A 16,587-nucleotide genomic window follows, 5' to 3' on the forward strand; every position below is an offset into this window, starting at 1 on the left:
GGACACAAGAACATTTTCCCCCCTGGGTGCGCCTCAACAGTGTCTGCGGTTGTCATTCTAATTTTGTTTCTGTGAATGTTCAAATGCTCCATTGAACTGAAGATTACACAACAGAGCCATTCACCGAGGTTTGTATATATAACACACACATACAAGGCCCAAAGCACTGTGGTATTTATAGTGATCAGCCATGTGCTGCTATAAAAGTATAGTATTCTTTTAAATTGGTGTTTTTAGGGAAGGGATAATGCTTCAGGGGGAAGCATTGCATGCAAAAGTGCTGAAATCATTTTGTGGTTTCATACTAAGACAAAGCAACACAACTGGTATGACTCTGCTCTGTGCACTGTTACACAAACAGGCCTTAAGCACAAGATAATCTATCACATGGTGTCACATGTCTTTTCCACATTTGTGGATGCTGAATCCACCAAACATCTATGTACAAACTTTATAAAGATAGGAAGCTGACCTTTGAGGAAGTTATGTCTAATCCTCTCTAAACCCTCTGTGTTGTGTTGTAGCTGGGGCGTACCTCTAGCCATCACTGTTGCAGCCGTTTGCCTGAACAAGATTGGCTATGACGCGTCAGAGGTGTCGGTGGGCTGGTGCTGGGTCAGTATCCACGCTCCCGACCGGGTCCTGTGGATGCTGCTGACAGGAAAGATCTGGGAGTTCCTGGCGTACCTCACCCTGCCGGTCCTCTACATCCTGATCAAGAGGCACATCCACGTAGCGGTAAGGTTAACCAGCTAGTAGCTGTATTGTTTCTGTGTAGCTTAAATAAATTGGTGGTTATAGTAATAATTGGTGGTAATAAAGTAGCCCCGATGAAATAGTTTTTCAGTAGAGTACCTCCTGACCAGCACAAAACATTTTAGGTAGAAGCACACAGCGAATAAATGTAAATGTGATTGCGTTTGTTGCAGCAGGTGACAGTTTTTACAGCTATGAATGATTGCAATAGGAATGCCTGAGATTAAATGTGATTATTTTTCTTAAATCTCATGTACCCCTTGCAATACTCCAGAGCATCCCTACTGGTACCTGCACCCCGATTTGAAAGTCACCGAAATAAACAATATAAAATATATTTTATATATTATTATTATTAATATTAGTAGTGGTAGTAGTAGTAGAGTTTACATTTATATTATCATATTATACAGTTGAAAAAAGAAAGCACATATTTTAAATTGTTTAAAGAAACAGATATGGACATAAAAAATGTTCAGAATTTTTAAATCTGCATCTGGGTTTGGATCACCATCAAAATACACATAGTGATAGATAATAATAATAAAAACATTGACATACTAATTTTCTTTCTCCAATGTTAAGAATTAATTTAAAAAAGACCAAAAAAAACACAAAGTTGTTAGCTAGCCCTTCCCCCCCATTGTTGTTTTTCATGATACTTGATTTTTTGCATTTGTCTAATTTTTATTTCTTCTGTTCATGGCAAAGCACAACAGTCAGAATCACAATCAAACTGACTGTAATACACATTCCATGGCCAAAAAAGAAGCACGGAAAAGAAAAAAAATCTAATTTGCCAGCCTCTTTACACAAATACCCAATTTACAGCAAATATTTGTTCTTTGGTCATATCTGCCTCAAGCAGGTGTCATATTGTAAGAAAATCATCTGCTACCATTCTCCACATTCTAAACATCAATTTATTTATGCTTCATGTTTTGAAATAATACATTTTTTGCAATTATGAAATCTGGTGTCACACTGTGTACTTTCTCTGACGCAGCATGCTGCCCTGTCCGAGTACCGTCCCATCTTGGCCAACAGGCCGCTGTCACACTCCTTCTCCTCCATGGCTGATATGAAGCTAACACTCATTCCCATCATCTTTATTGTCCTCCGCATTTGGAGCACAGTGCGCTTTATTCTGCTGCTAGCCGGCTCTTCGGCCAGACAGAACCCAGTGCTGGTCACTCTACATGTGAGTTTCTTTTAAGCCATTAATGTCCTGTGAAGAAGATGTCTACTAAGCTCCATTAATCTCTATTTTGAATCTCAAATTTATCATATTTGATATGTTCTTCTGTTGATACTGTTATAAATTGTGTGTGTGTGTGTGTGTGTGTGTGTGTGTGTGTGTGTGTGTGTGTGTGTGTGTGAATTGCTTTGTGTGATGTCATGATTGCATTCTGTTAAGTCTGTGAATCATTACACATTCATTATGAAAAGTTCCTTTTAAACTGGTATTTTGGACATCTGAAAGTACCATAATAACTTAAATGGGTTAGAAATGGAATGAAGCCTTAATAATGTAATACTTTCCTGGACATTTTCATTACATCGTATTGTTTCCATGTGTTTTATTTGATACAATTAAATAGTTTGTTAGAAAATGTGCTTTTTTTTTAAACCAATCAATTCAAACAAATATTATAGTAATATAAAAAACGTTATCATATGACAGAGTAGCTGAACTCATAACATGATGTTTTCTCTTTGTCATTTAATAACATGAAGATGTTTTGTAACATTTTACATCCATTAAGGGACACTATTCCAATGTGATAATTTATTTCTGCTACACTCCTCCTATAACAGTCTTTTGTTTGGACCCAACAGGGAATTGGCAACACCTCACAGGGAGCAGCCAACTGCATCATGTTTGTGTTACTTACAAGGCCAATCCGCACTCGCCTCTGCACCGCGCTCTGCTGCTGCTCCAAGCGTCAAGCAGATGTGCAGCGCTCGCATGACACCCCCCACAGGCTGCTGCCGGGACAGGACACCACCACACAGAGAGAGGCAGACAGCACCGGTCGATCCGGGGCTGATAGATGATATCCTGTTGACGAGAGGACGAACTAAGGTTGACGTGAAGGTAGCAGTGGAGGTCTCTGCCTTACATTGAGCCTTATTACAGCAAGTGCCTGTTATGAGGGTTGGAGATTCTGCAGGTGCATGCACATCTGTTTCACAGAAACAGTCACATGTGTGCACTTTGGGTGATGAGCAGATGCAGCCAAACTATGCACCAGCATTTGATGAAGCATTTGAAGTGTTGCATTCTGAATATGTTGCACATGGATACGGTAGTTTTACAGGTGTGCTGTAGTTTAAAGTGCCGTCTCACTTTAAGTTTGTTTTTTTTATACATGTTTTCTGAATTTTGACAGGCTGGTCACTCATTTAAAAGACAGTTTTCAGCTTTATTTATCACGTACTGTGTGGATTCACTTACATTCTGAGTTAATGTTCCGTTTTTGTTTTTTTCCGTTGAGTATCCAGATACTATATTTATGGGAAAAAATTACCCACATTTCAGTGCCGGTACAAGATTCTTCCTTTAAGTGATGAACTGATACTGAACTTTCACAGAAAGCTTTGAATGATGATCCAACCAAAAGCTGATCTTTCAACTATCGAACAGTCTGTTGGCTTGAAAGATGGGTGTGAAACATTTGTGGTACGGCTGCAAGCAACAATTATCTTCATTGTTGAATAATCTGATAAAAAAAAAAAAAGTCAATCAGTGTTTCAGTGTTTACCAAAGCCCAGAGTAAAGAAGTAAATATACATTATTCAAATACTGATATTTGAGAAGCTAGAATCAGAGAATTTTTGGTTATTTTCATGTTGAAGAAAGATTAAACCCATTTACTGATTATCACATTTATTGGAGATTAATTTAATAGTTGACAACTAATTGATTAATCCATCTGTTGTTGTGGCTCCAGTTTTTGGTCAGTTTTAGTTTATCTCAGAGTCAGTACAATACTTCTCTACTCATTGTTATGCTAAAATATGGCTCAGTAGTCTGCTTATTACAGAGCTTTAGTCATATTTTGGTGAATCAGAGTTATACAAAGTTGTGGATCAATAATGTAGAAGAAAATAATGCCGCTGGTGTGATCATCATTTGTATAAAATACTGAGCAAAGCCACTGTGACCCACCCATAGGTTTGTGGAGTTTAAATTTCTGCTGTCACCATCTTGGATTTTTGGAGCTAGAAGTGATTATATTTTGACAAGAGGATGGATTTAACCCTAACATTTCCTGCTAGTTTGGATAGCGCAGTGAATTTACATAGATGGATAGCCTAACCGTAATAATGCCAATGCTAATTTTCACTGGCAGAAAACAGGCTTAATACCTTTCAGACAAATTGTAGCTACCTGAAAAACCGAACATCCAAGTCCTTAGAGGTACTTTTAGTGCAACCAAACACTGAACAAGACCATTTAAGGGGAAAATGTTACAATGAACTTTTATTTCCAAAGTGAAAACCTGTCCCCATTACTATCCTTCATAACTGGCATGAAGTTGCCCACAGCTGTTCTTCTGTTATTGGGCAAACTGCAAACTTTTTACAGCCATCTTTTAAGCAAGATATAAAAAAGAGTGTTTTTTTCTTTGTGTTTGTTTACATTTTGGGTAGTATTCCCTGTAATATGTTGTGCAATGTAACTTACATATCAAATTCCAACTTATGTCCCATTTAACTTTGGTGTGTGAAAGGTTTTTGTGCAAGAAACTTGATAACATTTGATTGTCTCTTTAAAGAAAAGTGACATTATATGGGTCAGTTTTCTGTCAGAGGTCAATTTACTTAAAATGCATTAAAAGTTACATTGAAATCTTAAACTATAATGCTCATGTCCAGTATTAATTCCCTTGATGTCTTTGTCTTTACCTGTTGCCTAACTTCATAGTTTCAACATTTTTCTGACAGCAGTTGCAAAACCCCATCAGTGTTTGACATGACACCAAAATTAACTCAAAATCATCTCTGTCATCGTGGTAAGGTTGCGTGACGTGTCATCACATGCTATCCTTCCTCCTTGAAACCCGAGCCTTCTCTGTGAGCCTCACTTCTCCTTTGACCCCTGCTGTTGTTGGCTCCCGTTTCCTCGTCTGAGCTACTGACCGGGCGCATACCAACGAGGAGTGTGAACCCTCTGAACTCCACGAGGGCTCATGGAACCAACCTGGCTTACAAAAACACTTCCCATAGTTCCTTCAGCTTGTCTGAGATCCATTGAGTTTTAATGAGCCTGCCACGGTGATGATGAGCTACATTAAAATAAGATTCATTACTGCGGTGTATGTTTGGAAAGGCGAGGACAGAGAAATTCCACCTTGTTGAAAGCCAATTTTCTCTTATCCTCAAGTGATTATTGTTTGCTTGGCTCTCACAGAGGGCATGCACCTGTTTGGGTTGTGAAGGTGGCATTATAGTAAGTGGATTTATGGCACTTGTGTGGTCTGTTTGATGAATTAGGCAGTGCAGAAGTGGGTAATATTGTTGTATTAAGCCTTTATATCATGTCAGGCAGAGTTTTCATTACACTGTAATGTTATGAGGGCAGTTAGTTCTCATGCATCATTCAAGAACATGGAGACTTTATACTGTTTACACTAAAAATATTAAAAACATAAATACACAGTTTTTATAAGATAAAGATTTTTCCGTGAGTCTAATTTTATCTGCAGTCTAAAGTAATGTGACACAGTGCAGAGGTCACTCTCAGACAGCACTGGATACAACATCTGGGAAAAGAGAGGAAGTGAATGCTGTTTATGCTGATGACATCCAAAACTGCCAGTGAACAGTTTTTCGTCCTTGAGGACAGCAGAGGCCGCACAGACGACCGACACTGTGCTGTATTTCCTGCAGGAATTAATCCATTGTGCAGGCTCTGAGATTTGGCTGACTTTGAAGTAACAGAAGCCCGGGGAAACATTTAAGGAAGGGGTTTCTGCTCTCTCCTCCGCTGGCTCTCTGCCCACTTAATTTATTAAGTTAAAGAGTACCAGCGAGCCGTACCACGCTGCACGGGGTGACCATTCACCAGTCAAGATAATGGAAGTCATTTTTTCACAACGCGGGCTGTTCATTTGGCTGCGTCAGTGTTTCTCAGAGCCAATTCTCAAACACACACTGTCCAACAAAAGCTAATGGGCGATAGTTCAGAGCTGCAGCAGTCTATTTAAGTTAGAGGTGAAAGAACATTTAATACATGCAGAAAACATCAGATACACAAAGACAGAGGCTGCTGCTACAGATTCTGTGTGTGTGAATAATTAATATATTAAAATGACACAGTGGAGCTGCACTTTGCCTCTTACATACTGACACGTCTTTTTTCTTCTCCTTCTTTTTGAATTTTCAGATGCTACCAACCACAGCATCAGCTTCAACAACTGTTAACTGCTAACACTGCAACTGCTGCACATATACTAATAAAAGGTATACCATGCAGAATTTTCCTTAGTATGTATTCCCCCTTAATCATCACTTATGACCCACTAGAAGTGTGTGACGGTGTATATATCTGCAGAGACTCTGCCCCTCTGCCTGTATTCTCTTATTTTCTTCTTATTTTGCTGTGTTTGGGATGTTTTGGGGCACAGTTCATAGGTGAGGTGGGTCTTTATGAAAAGGTAGCACCCTGCAGGTGCCTTTTTGGAATCAACATTCTTCACGAGGGAGCTAAGAAAAACATGAACACAGAGCTGAAAAACTGCAAATATAGCGCACAAGAGCAAATTTTGCATTGGCACTCACTTTCAGTCTTGGTGGTGATAGCGCTCACAAAAACCAGGCCAGCACTGTGAACAGAAACTATTTGTTTTAACCTAAAAAAGTTAGTTTTACACATAGGTTTTAAAAAAAGAAATACTTTTCATATTTATTCATTATTTTTGTTTGTTTTAACAAGTAATTGTGAATATTTTAGTTCAAAAATAAAATTTGGTTGTCATTGCTTATATTTAGGATGAACATGATTATTGCTGGCCTCCATGGTCTCCCCTTGCAGCTGGGCCTCAGAAATCCTTCCCCTTTTTTCCCCTCCTCCATATTGAAAATTATTATCATAACTCACAGTTCCTGTCTAGTATACATTTAAAAGTCTCATATCATAAACACACAATGAGAATGCATGAAAAAACTGAATCTCATGAGCTGATTGTGATGTTTTTTCTAAAGTCCACAGTAAAGCTACCAGACCTCTAAGGCTTACAGCTCGGAGCTACATTTGCTGCATAACCTACCCCAGTCTCTGGCTGAACTGTGTGCAGTCCAGTTGCATTATGGGAAACTATAGGTGCCTTATTTTGACAAGGAAGAATGTGTGTAATAAAAGAGTATGATATCTCCGGTCCACTGTGAGTGTGGCAATATTATGGAAGATAGATGACAAATTCGGTGGAGAATTTAATGTTCCCCTTAGGATGGATCCTTAACTTTTCTTCAGTGCAATCATCAAGACAACATTTTATTTGTCTAATTATGTGGTTTAGAAGTGTTGGATATAAAGTATTTTATTTTTGTTGATGAAAAAATGTATCTGTTAACAAGCTGTTTGGCAGTATATATAAGCACAACTTGTATTTTAAAAAGTCTGTTGATTCTTATAATTTTTTGTAAAAAACTAAATTAATAAATAATTAACTGTATAAATACTGTATTTAAATGAGGGGCCTAACAAAAAAGAAAGTTGACTTGTGTTTCAGTTAAATTCTCACAGCTCATCTTGCTTTACTTAAAACTATATCTTTTGTGACACACATAATTTTGACTTCTAATAATTGCCGTTTCCCACCAGCATTATCCCCTCACAGACACATACTGAGTATCAGCTTTGTTTTTGCAGCGAGGCATGCCTGAAGCACATAACATCCAGCTTTAAGAGCAAACAGCCTCGAGGCCTTTGTATTGACAAGCGGACTCTGCTTCAGAGATAAAAGGCAGTGCAGCACGTGACAAATCCCAGACAAAATAAACATAGAAGAGATTCACAGCTGTGGTGTTTGTGCCGAAAATTAATCCGTTCAGTAATCAGTGTGAGATGAAGTGTCTTCAGCTAAATCCTTCAAATTGTACAAGGATCAACAGTGAAGTCTTTGCCCACTGTCTGTGATTTCAGCATTGTGTCCCCACTCTGCACTAACACCTCCTCTGTAATCCAGTCTGCAGGTGAATGAGCAATAAAGACGCTCATGTGGCGTTATCATTTTTGTGATTACATAACTTCATAATGACAGCTTTAGATTTCATCAATTTAACAAATTTAGTTGAAGGTGCAATAAAAACATCAGATATGAACATCTAGCATGAGGCAGTGTTTAATATATTGAGTGTGTTGCATACAAAACTTCCTGTACCTGAGGGCACAGTCAGCAACATTAAAACAAGCCGAGCCGTAAACCACTGCAGTGCTCTCTGATCTCGTGTCCAAAGGGCAGAATCCGGTGGTGCAGCAATAATAACCAAGTGTGCTGCTATTATTGCTGAAAGAGAGTCTAAACACAGCCATGGCAAAGAATGAGGAATGGGGAAAGCCTGAGGAGAGGAGAGGGGTGAGTTAAACATCAGGTGTGATTATCACCACCATCACATCGGTGTTTGTTTTGTCTGCTCCCTGACAGTGTGCAAATGTGGCGTAATCATGATGGATGGTGTTTGTGTTGCACAAAGAGGCTTCACACAGTGTGCTGATGTCCCCGACAGAGATTAACTGTGGTGCTGGCTTTGGCAACGCTCATATCTGCATTTGGTTCATCCTTCCAGTATGGTTACAATGTGGCTGTGGTCAACTCTCCATCACCGGTAACACAAGCAAAGACACAAAAGCTTTAACACACAGTGATTTAGCAGCCAGTGTCACATACATGATGATGTGTTTCTATCAGTCTTGTCCTGCTCTCTTCAGTTCATGCAGCAGTTCTATAACACCACCTACATGGAGCGTTACAACAGAGCGATGGAGGAGAACTTCCTAACTCTGCTGTGGTCCCTCTCTGTGTCCATGTACCCTCTGGGAGGCTTCTTTGGGTCTCTGATGGTGGCCCCTCTGGTCAACAAACTAGGGAGGTAATATGTCCTTTTTATCGTCATGCACATTAAAAACTGTACACTTGTTTGTCTAACATGACTTTAAATGCACTCTCCCTGTGAAAGGAAGGGCACCCTCCTCTTCAACAATATCTTCTCCATCGTCCCCGCTGTGATGATGGGTGTCAGTGAGATCGCCAAATCTTATGAGATCATCATTGTGGCGAGGTTTATAGTGGGCATCTGTGCAGGTCAGATATGTTTGACTGTTCTAACAACTGTTTGGCATTTGGACTTCATACATCTATCTACAATTAAAATTCCATATTTTATTTATTATACTTCAAATGTGCAAAAAGGCTTTTAATAGAATTAAATAGAATAGAAAGACTAGAAAGTCTTTATTGTCATTATACAAGTACAATGAAATTTAAAGAGCTGCTCCCGAGTTGCACCAGCAATATACACTATAAAACATTCAAGACATATATTATAAGACTTTTTACAACCCTATAAAATCACTATAAAACATGATTTAAAAAACAATTGCCATAGCAGAGTGGTAGTTGGGTATTGCACAGAGTGAGGTTGATTTTATACGCATAGAAGTGACACTGCAGGTTGCATTCACAGTTTCAGTGCAGGTTTAAGTTGAGTATGGTGACAGCTTTGGGGAAGAAGCTGTTCCTGAGTCTATTCATTCTGGACCGTATGGACCTGTAGCGCCTGCTAGAGGGCAACAGGTCAAAGAGGCGAAACCAGGATGAGTGCTATCCTTTGTAATATTTATTGAAGGGCAATGATTCTTTATATCACTGTCTTGACACTGTGCAATTATTTAAATTTTCTTCTAACTCTTTAATGAAGGCCATATTAAATATGTTACACATTGTACATATTTTATATATTCTTATTGTTATTCTTGCTTATGTCTTGTTATTCATTGTTGTAGCTTTGCATATATATTGATATTTTTATATTTTTACCTTACGTACTAGTTTTATATATTGCATTGTAGCATAAGGCACATTTGTATAATTTACACACTTTACTCACTCTGCACATTATCCATATTATAATTTAAATATTCACATATTAGTGCTAATTGTTCTTACATTATTACATTTATATTTTTACACACTTGCATACTAACCATATTATACATTCTTTATTTTAAATATTTAAATACTTACATACTGTGCTAATTGTTTACTCTTACTGTATTTCTATTATTTCTATTAATAGAAATAATATTTCTATTTGCATATACTTGTGTTGGTGCTTGATTGTATATACGTTTACTATCTGAAGGTCTCTCATCCAATGTGGTGCCCATGTATCTGGGAGAACTCGCTCCCAAAAACCTGAGGGGAGCCCTCGGCATCATACCACAGCTCTTCATCACCATTGGCATCCTCAGTGCACAAGTGCTGGGCATCAGAAATATACTGGGCAACAGCACAGGTAAATGTTAGACATCTTCATTCCTTAGATGTTGAATCCTTGACAGCTGACTCTAAGGAGAGATCTTTTAATGTGTCTTTTCTCCTTGTGTCCAGGTTGGCCCCTCATGCTGGGTCTGACCGGCATCCCTGCCCTGATGGAGCTCCTGCTGCTGCCTTTCTTCCCAGAGAGCCCCAGGTACATGCTCATCCAGAGAGGAGATGAGAAGACAGCAAAGAAAGCTCTGCAGCGCCTGCGTGGCTGGGACGACGTGGATGCAGAGCTGTCAGAGATGCATCTGGAGGACCAGTCGGAGAGAGCTGAGGGCCACCTGTCTGTGCTCAACCTGCTGTCCCAACGCTCTCTGCGCTGGCAGCTGGTCTCCATTATTGTCATGAACATGGGCCAGCAGCTGTCAGGGGTCAACGCGGTGAGCTGGGCCTGTTCTCCTCCACTCTGACCCACTGATGACTCAGATATAATGCTGCTTTAACTCTATTCAAGCACTGTTGCATCTGCCTTCTCATGTTTTAACTCTGTCCTTTAACTCCTAGCGTATAATTTAACCATAATGCATTTCTCTCTCCCTCCTCAGATTTACTACTATGCAGATAGCATATATGCCACTGCAGGAGTCAAGCAGAATGACATCCAGTACGTCACAGTGGGAACAGGCACAGTCAATGTCTTCATGACCATAGCCGCTGTAGGTACCCTGCTAATATATCTACTTGCTTGATCGTATTGGCCGGAGAAATTGTTCTGAACAGTTAATTTGTTTCACCAGGTCTTTATTGTGGAAGCTTTGGGACGACGGCTGCTCCTCCTCTGTGGTTTTGGGATCTGCTGTGGAGCTTGTGTGCTGCTCACTGTCGCTCTCAACCTCCAGGTACCATGCGAAAGCGTTAGTGTTTCTCACATCCTCAACATGTTACTCTGCTGTCCTCTAGTGGTTTAGCAGACCAAACCAACTACAGTTTCTCAACTTTGAGGTCAGGAGATTTGTTATGGAGACTGTCATGGGAGATTTTTAAAACATGTGACACATAATAACATTGTATTTGAAACAATGAGATGAAAGTCCTGACATTTAGCTTTAATTCGAGGAGGATTACATCCATATCTCGTGAACTGTGTTCGGGATTTTCCTCTTTGGTGTGCATGAGTCATATTTTTAGGAGACAAAATTTGTAGTGGAAATTGAGATGCATTTATTTTAAATCATCATAACTGATTGCAAATCTCCAACCCACAGATCAGCAAACACTTTATATTTTTCCTGAGATAAAATGAGTGGATGACAGATTACAAAAGAGCCCAAAAGGTGCCAAAAAAGGTTCTACTACACTAATGTTTATGTTTCTTGTAATGCCTGGCCGGGCCAAAAACACCATAGAAGCAGATATTGTTGTATGTTTCACAACCACTAGCACTGTGTCAGTCACTGCCACTTACAAACCAACAAGCAATCAAATAACATAAACATATAAAAGATACGTAATACACTTTACTATTCTGATACGTCTGCTAGTCGCCAAATTGATACACAGTAGACTCCTCATCTGAGTTTGACTGAGACTCAAGCATGTATGGCTCTTTGGTTTCTTTAACATAAGACATCTTGAGGCGCACTGCTCTTTCAGCCGTTCTTATTCTGAAGTCATCAAATGCTGCAGCTTTGTGATTTCGACACATGATCCGGACGCCAGAAGTTACCTTTTGTGTTCGCGTGACCAGTTCTAGAAATTCTCAATGAGGGAAAAAGAGTTGATCTGCATCTGGCCCCTCTTCAGATTTTTTTTTTAAACTTTTTATATGGAAAAACCATGTTAAACTAAATATTAATCATAGCAGACTATTTTCACATACTTTAAAACGCGCCTGGAGGGGAACTTTAATGAATTAGCTGTCGTCCTGAGGGAGAGAACCATTGCTGTAAAGCTGAAAGTCAGCGCCATACAACTAAAATGACCTGAAACATAAACACATTCATTTCCATGGTCAGCACTTTAACCTCGTGTGCCAGTGTGCTGGAATACAAAGCCAAAACAACAGGAAATGCGTCACCGTGCTGCATTTTTACTGGGCTATAATTTAAATATATCATATATTGAAGCACCATCTGGAAAATAAATGTGATGACTTGACGTCTGCATTTGCCGGGGTCATGAGAATATGGCGACATGAAAACAGAGTCGCCCACCACTGAAGTATGAGAAAGCACTGGCATTCAGACAACCACAAAACTAGCTGTGCCCTCCCGTAACCCTGTAATCTCACCTGGACCCAACATTTTCAGACAGGCATCGCTTTCAACATCACAGGGGGTTTAAATCTTCCCACACAGAGCAGCCATTTGTTACGTTTTTGTCCATGTTTGGAAACATCAACATGACTAATTAATGATAACAGCAGCTGTTTCTCTGTGTTGACAGGAGACCGTGACGTGGATGCCCTACGTCAGCATCACCTGTGTCATCATCTATGTCATAGGGCACGCCATAGGACCCAGTGAGTCTGACCCCACCGGTGGTTATTTACACACATACTGATTACAACAGGGTGCTCCATTAGCTGAAGTGTTGTTTGGATGTGTTCAGACATGTAATGATGTATGTCGTAAATCTGCACTGAGACATCCTCAGTGTGACCCTTAAGAGTGATGATGTGTCTCGGGTGTTTTGGTTGTGGTTAACCACATCTGTGCTCTCTAGGTCCCATTCCTTATGTGGTGACCACCGAGATGTTCAGGCAGTCGGCCAGGCCCGCCGCCTTCATGGTCGCAGGCTCCGTCCACTGGCTCTCCAACTTCACTGTTGGCCTCATTTTCCCCTTCCTAGAGGTCAGTTACACAACTTCTAAGAACTCTTTCATTGGGGGAATGATTGATTATTATTTTGAAATTAGTAATTAGTTACAGATGTTTTTTAAAGTGTAAACAGCAGAGCAATCTCGCTCACATCCTGACTGTGATATGATAACTTAAACTTTATTTTGAATTACTTTACTTCAGTATGTACGGTATGTCTGTTTTAAAATTGGCATAAAAGCTTTAATATAATCCAGTAAAAATGAATATGAATTCCTCAACACTTTTTGTGCCAAGTGGACTAAAAATACAACTTTTCAGTCATGGATCGTCGTCAAGCATCAAACTCACTGTATAAAACAACGAGTGCAATTACATGGACATGAATATCTCACTTCTGATTGGTTTAGCGTTCATGTGTTTCAATAGTATTTCGTTATTGAGAAACCTAAAGATGGAGTACTCTGAAGGAAACTGGGATGTATACAGAGAATATGAATAGCCTTTTTTCAATATGCTCACGTAAAGACCATACCCGAATATGATCATAACCAGGATAAACCTCATTAACATCATGTACATACTGTATCTATATGTTAGGATCATGCACACCTGAGACAAAAATATTATCACTTATTGACAATAAACATATTCATAATGAGATCAAATATATTTTAAAGCAACAGTTTGGGAACTTATCTGATTTTTGTTTGTTTTTTTACTTATTGGCAACCATCTTCTACTTCACTCTTAGAAATAAGGCATTTATAAAGCACATTTCATACACAGAGAGATTAAAACAATCTGATTAAAAATGAAAGAGAGAGCGATATAACAATTAAAAAATAAGCAAAAATAACAATAAAAGTAATTACTTAATATATATATATATAGATACAGATATATTATGATGTGTTTGTACTTTTTTTCTATTTGCAATAATTCTCTATACTGTCATCAGAGTGACTGTAACAAACCAGAACTTCCCCCCTGGGGTTCAATGAAGTATTTCTGATTCTGATAATAAGACCTAAGGTTTTAAAAATGTTTAGTTAAAAGCACTTGTGAATAATGTCTTCATTTTTTTTATTTAATAATAAGGTTTCCAGAGTTCCAGAGTTCTTCCTGAAGGGCCAAGGTTCTGCCCAGAACTATTTGCCTCTGAAGTACCTTTTTTGAAGAAAAGGTTCTTCAATGATGATGTGGTTCTCTTAGCCCCAAGTTAGCCAACCACCTGTCATACTGTTATACTGTCATAACAAAGGCATATCTTAAAGATGCTGATATGTTTCAGTGTTAACACTTTGCATTGATAATATCGGACTGTGGATAACTGATCCATTCAGACTGATGTATCATTTCACCTGTAGAAACTAATCATGGTCCACTATGTTACTAAAACAAGTGTGATGCTCTAGCACAGGTGGCATTAGTCCCGGTTTATGACAAACACTTTGGTTGGTGTGTTTTTTCCGATGGACTGAGTGGTGTAATCTAAAGAGATAAACACAACCATTACCCAGTGTCATGTTTACTTCCTCTCGAGATCAGATCTTCAAACCACAAAGCAAACAATGGAGGAATTTAGTTTGAATAGGAGAAACCCAAAAAAGAGCATTCTAATAAAATAAGCCACCTTGGCTGCTGTTTAAGCCCAACCATTTTAATATATTTACAGCATAGTTTCATCTTGAGGACTCACTCATCACATTTCCTCTCCCTCCTCCTCCCTCCAGAGAGGTCTGGGCTCCTTCAGCTTTGTCATCTTTTCCGGCATCTGTCTGGTCACACTGATCTACATATGGCTGGTGGTCCCGGAGACCAAGAACAAAACCTTCCTGGAGATCAGCCAGATGTTTGCCAAGAGGAACAAAGCTGAGATTAAACTGGGTGATGGGGATCTGCCACTGAAAGAGAGCAGAGAAAGCCTAGAGGACGCAGTGAGGGTCACAGCCTTCTGAAGAAAAATGAGATCATTCAGAGGACAGGAAGTCTTCACTCTGGGGACAACTGTAACAGACTGGAAATGTTTTAATTTCGCCTCTATTTTCTAAGGGATCTTTACATAATCTGTTTTTGTATTGTTTGTGGCTACAAAGCATCCCATTTCTTATTTTTAAAGTACAACCTCAGGACAGAGTTAGAAGTGGCTGCGTTTGAAGTCTTCCCCTGTGAAATGGGACAATCCCTCAAGACCCCGATATGTCATCAGAAATCGTAGTTGCTGATGTTTACGCAGATGCATGTGCGTTGCCTGATGTCAATATGCCGTCTTCTGCTGTGGCGATGCCTCTTGTGCAGGCTTTAGGCTTCCTTTTGCGACTGTCAGGAAGCTTGCGAGAGAGTTGTGCAGGGATGAAGTTATTAGCAGGCTAGCCCTGGAATCAGAATTGCACTGGTTAACTCAACAAAAATAACAATGAGATTTTTGCGTTTGAGTGGTGTTGATTGCATAACACAAGCCCTGTGGCAAACTGAAGTTTATGATTCATTTTGTTTAGCAAGACAATTTTCACAAATAATTTCCGAAGAAAATGAAAGTAAAAAGCTAATGTTAGGCTACAAATGAACTACACCATGGCTGCATGACTTCAACATCTCCACCACAACAAGGTTTTAAAGCAGTTTGGTGCTGTTTGACTTAATGACAGGCATGTCTAGTTTCATGTAACCACTTGATGCAACCACCTTTTTAGAGATGTGAGATAAAATTACAATTTATGAGGGGTATTTACTAATGTGTTTAAGAAGAAAATGTAAAGGTCTCTTGTTAACAACAGACCTTATTTCAGGCATCTATCCAAAAACCCACTGATTTTGAGGTGACGTGCTAAAATTCTAGCTCGCGTCCGCATTTTAGGATTTTGTTTACAACTTAAGTTTCATGCTATCAACTAATCAAACAAGCCATCAAATAAAAAAAGAGCACTGCTTCATCACCAGGCCATTAATGTTTTCTCTGTAGAATGACCTTAGCAAGTCATGCTCCTACCCTGCCAGCCTGTACTGATATTAGAGGAGCCCTGATATGTGCATTAACGTTACTGCTGGACTTTAGTTAAATGTCAAGCGCCCAATGCCCAATTGGGGGGAATGCTACATGGAAATATGTCAAATATGGAACTTGCATTCACAAATCATCAATATCAATGTAACAGCTAGCCAACTGGTTTCCAATTGTGACATATGCATGCTAGAAGTTTCTTTTGTTATGCTTGTTAAAAGAAAAAGGACCATAATGCACTGAAACATTAAAGTAAGATAATATGATGGTATCATAATTAAGATCTTTATTACAAAGAAACTACAATTGTGGGTTTCCTCGTTGCTTGTGCAGTCACCCTGCCAATGATTTATAATTACACTTGGTCTGTAGGCCTTAAGGCCTTTGCACACTGAGTCCATTGTTTTTGTCTGGAATTGTGGCACATCTAAAAATAAATACAACCTCAGGTTGTGTCAATCATGTTTGCATACAGAGTCCGATACTTTAGTCTGTCATTGAAGTTTTCAGAACCAGT

At 39.2% G+C, this 16,587-nt stretch overlaps 2 protein-coding genes across 2 annotated transcripts in view; both read left to right on the plus strand.

Moving 5' to 3' along the window:
* gpr157 (G protein-coupled receptor 157) overlaps positions 1-4,619 on the plus strand; it is a 7,827-nt gene extending 3,208 nt beyond the window's left edge. Inside the window, exons 2-4 of the mRNA XM_042491018.2 lie at positions 525-738; positions 1,763-1,957; positions 2,596-4,619. Coding sequence (XP_042346952.2) covers positions 525-738; positions 1,763-1,957; positions 2,596-2,814 — 628 coding nt within the window. The 3' untranslated portion in view covers positions 2,815-4,619. The remainder of the gene's footprint in view (positions 1-524; positions 739-1,762; positions 1,958-2,595) is intronic.
* A 3,581-nt stretch (positions 4,620-8,200) lies between these two features.
* On the plus strand, positions 8,201-16,532 carry slc2a5 (solute carrier family 2 member 5). Its single transcript, XM_042492352.2, has 11 exons — positions 8,201-8,339; positions 8,491-8,589; positions 8,693-8,853; positions 8,941-9,065; positions 10,126-10,278; positions 10,374-10,687; positions 10,853-10,963; positions 11,045-11,146; positions 12,693-12,768; positions 12,972-13,099; positions 14,803-16,532. The coding sequence occupies exons 1-11, from the start codon at positions 8,295-8,297 to the stop codon at positions 15,025-15,027; spliced, it is 1,539 nt and encodes a 512-aa protein (XP_042348286.2). The 5' UTR covers positions 8,201-8,294; the 3' UTR covers positions 15,028-16,532.
* Positions 16,533-16,587: the final 55 nt, after the last annotated feature.

This window comes from Plectropomus leopardus, chromosome 9 (assembly GCF_026936395.1).
Source record: "Plectropomus leopardus strain MGB_pleo_1.0 chromosome 9, ASM2693639v1, whole genome shotgun sequence".
Lineage (NCBI taxonomy): Eukaryota > Metazoa > Chordata > Actinopteri > Perciformes > Serranidae > Plectropomus > Plectropomus leopardus.

Coding starts and splice junctions, on each gene's coding strand:
- slc2a5 (XM_042492352.2), top strand. CDS start 8,295: ATGGCAAAGAATGAGGAATGGGGAAAGCCTGAGGAGAGGAGAGGG. Junction 8,854..8,940: donor CTGGTCAACAAACTAGGGAG/GTAATATGTCCT, acceptor TCCCTGTGAAAG/GAAGGGCACCCTCCTCTTCA. Junction 9,066..10,125: donor TATAGTGGGCATCTGTGCAG/GTCAGATATGTT, acceptor TACTATCTGAAG/GTCTCTCATCCAATGTGGTG.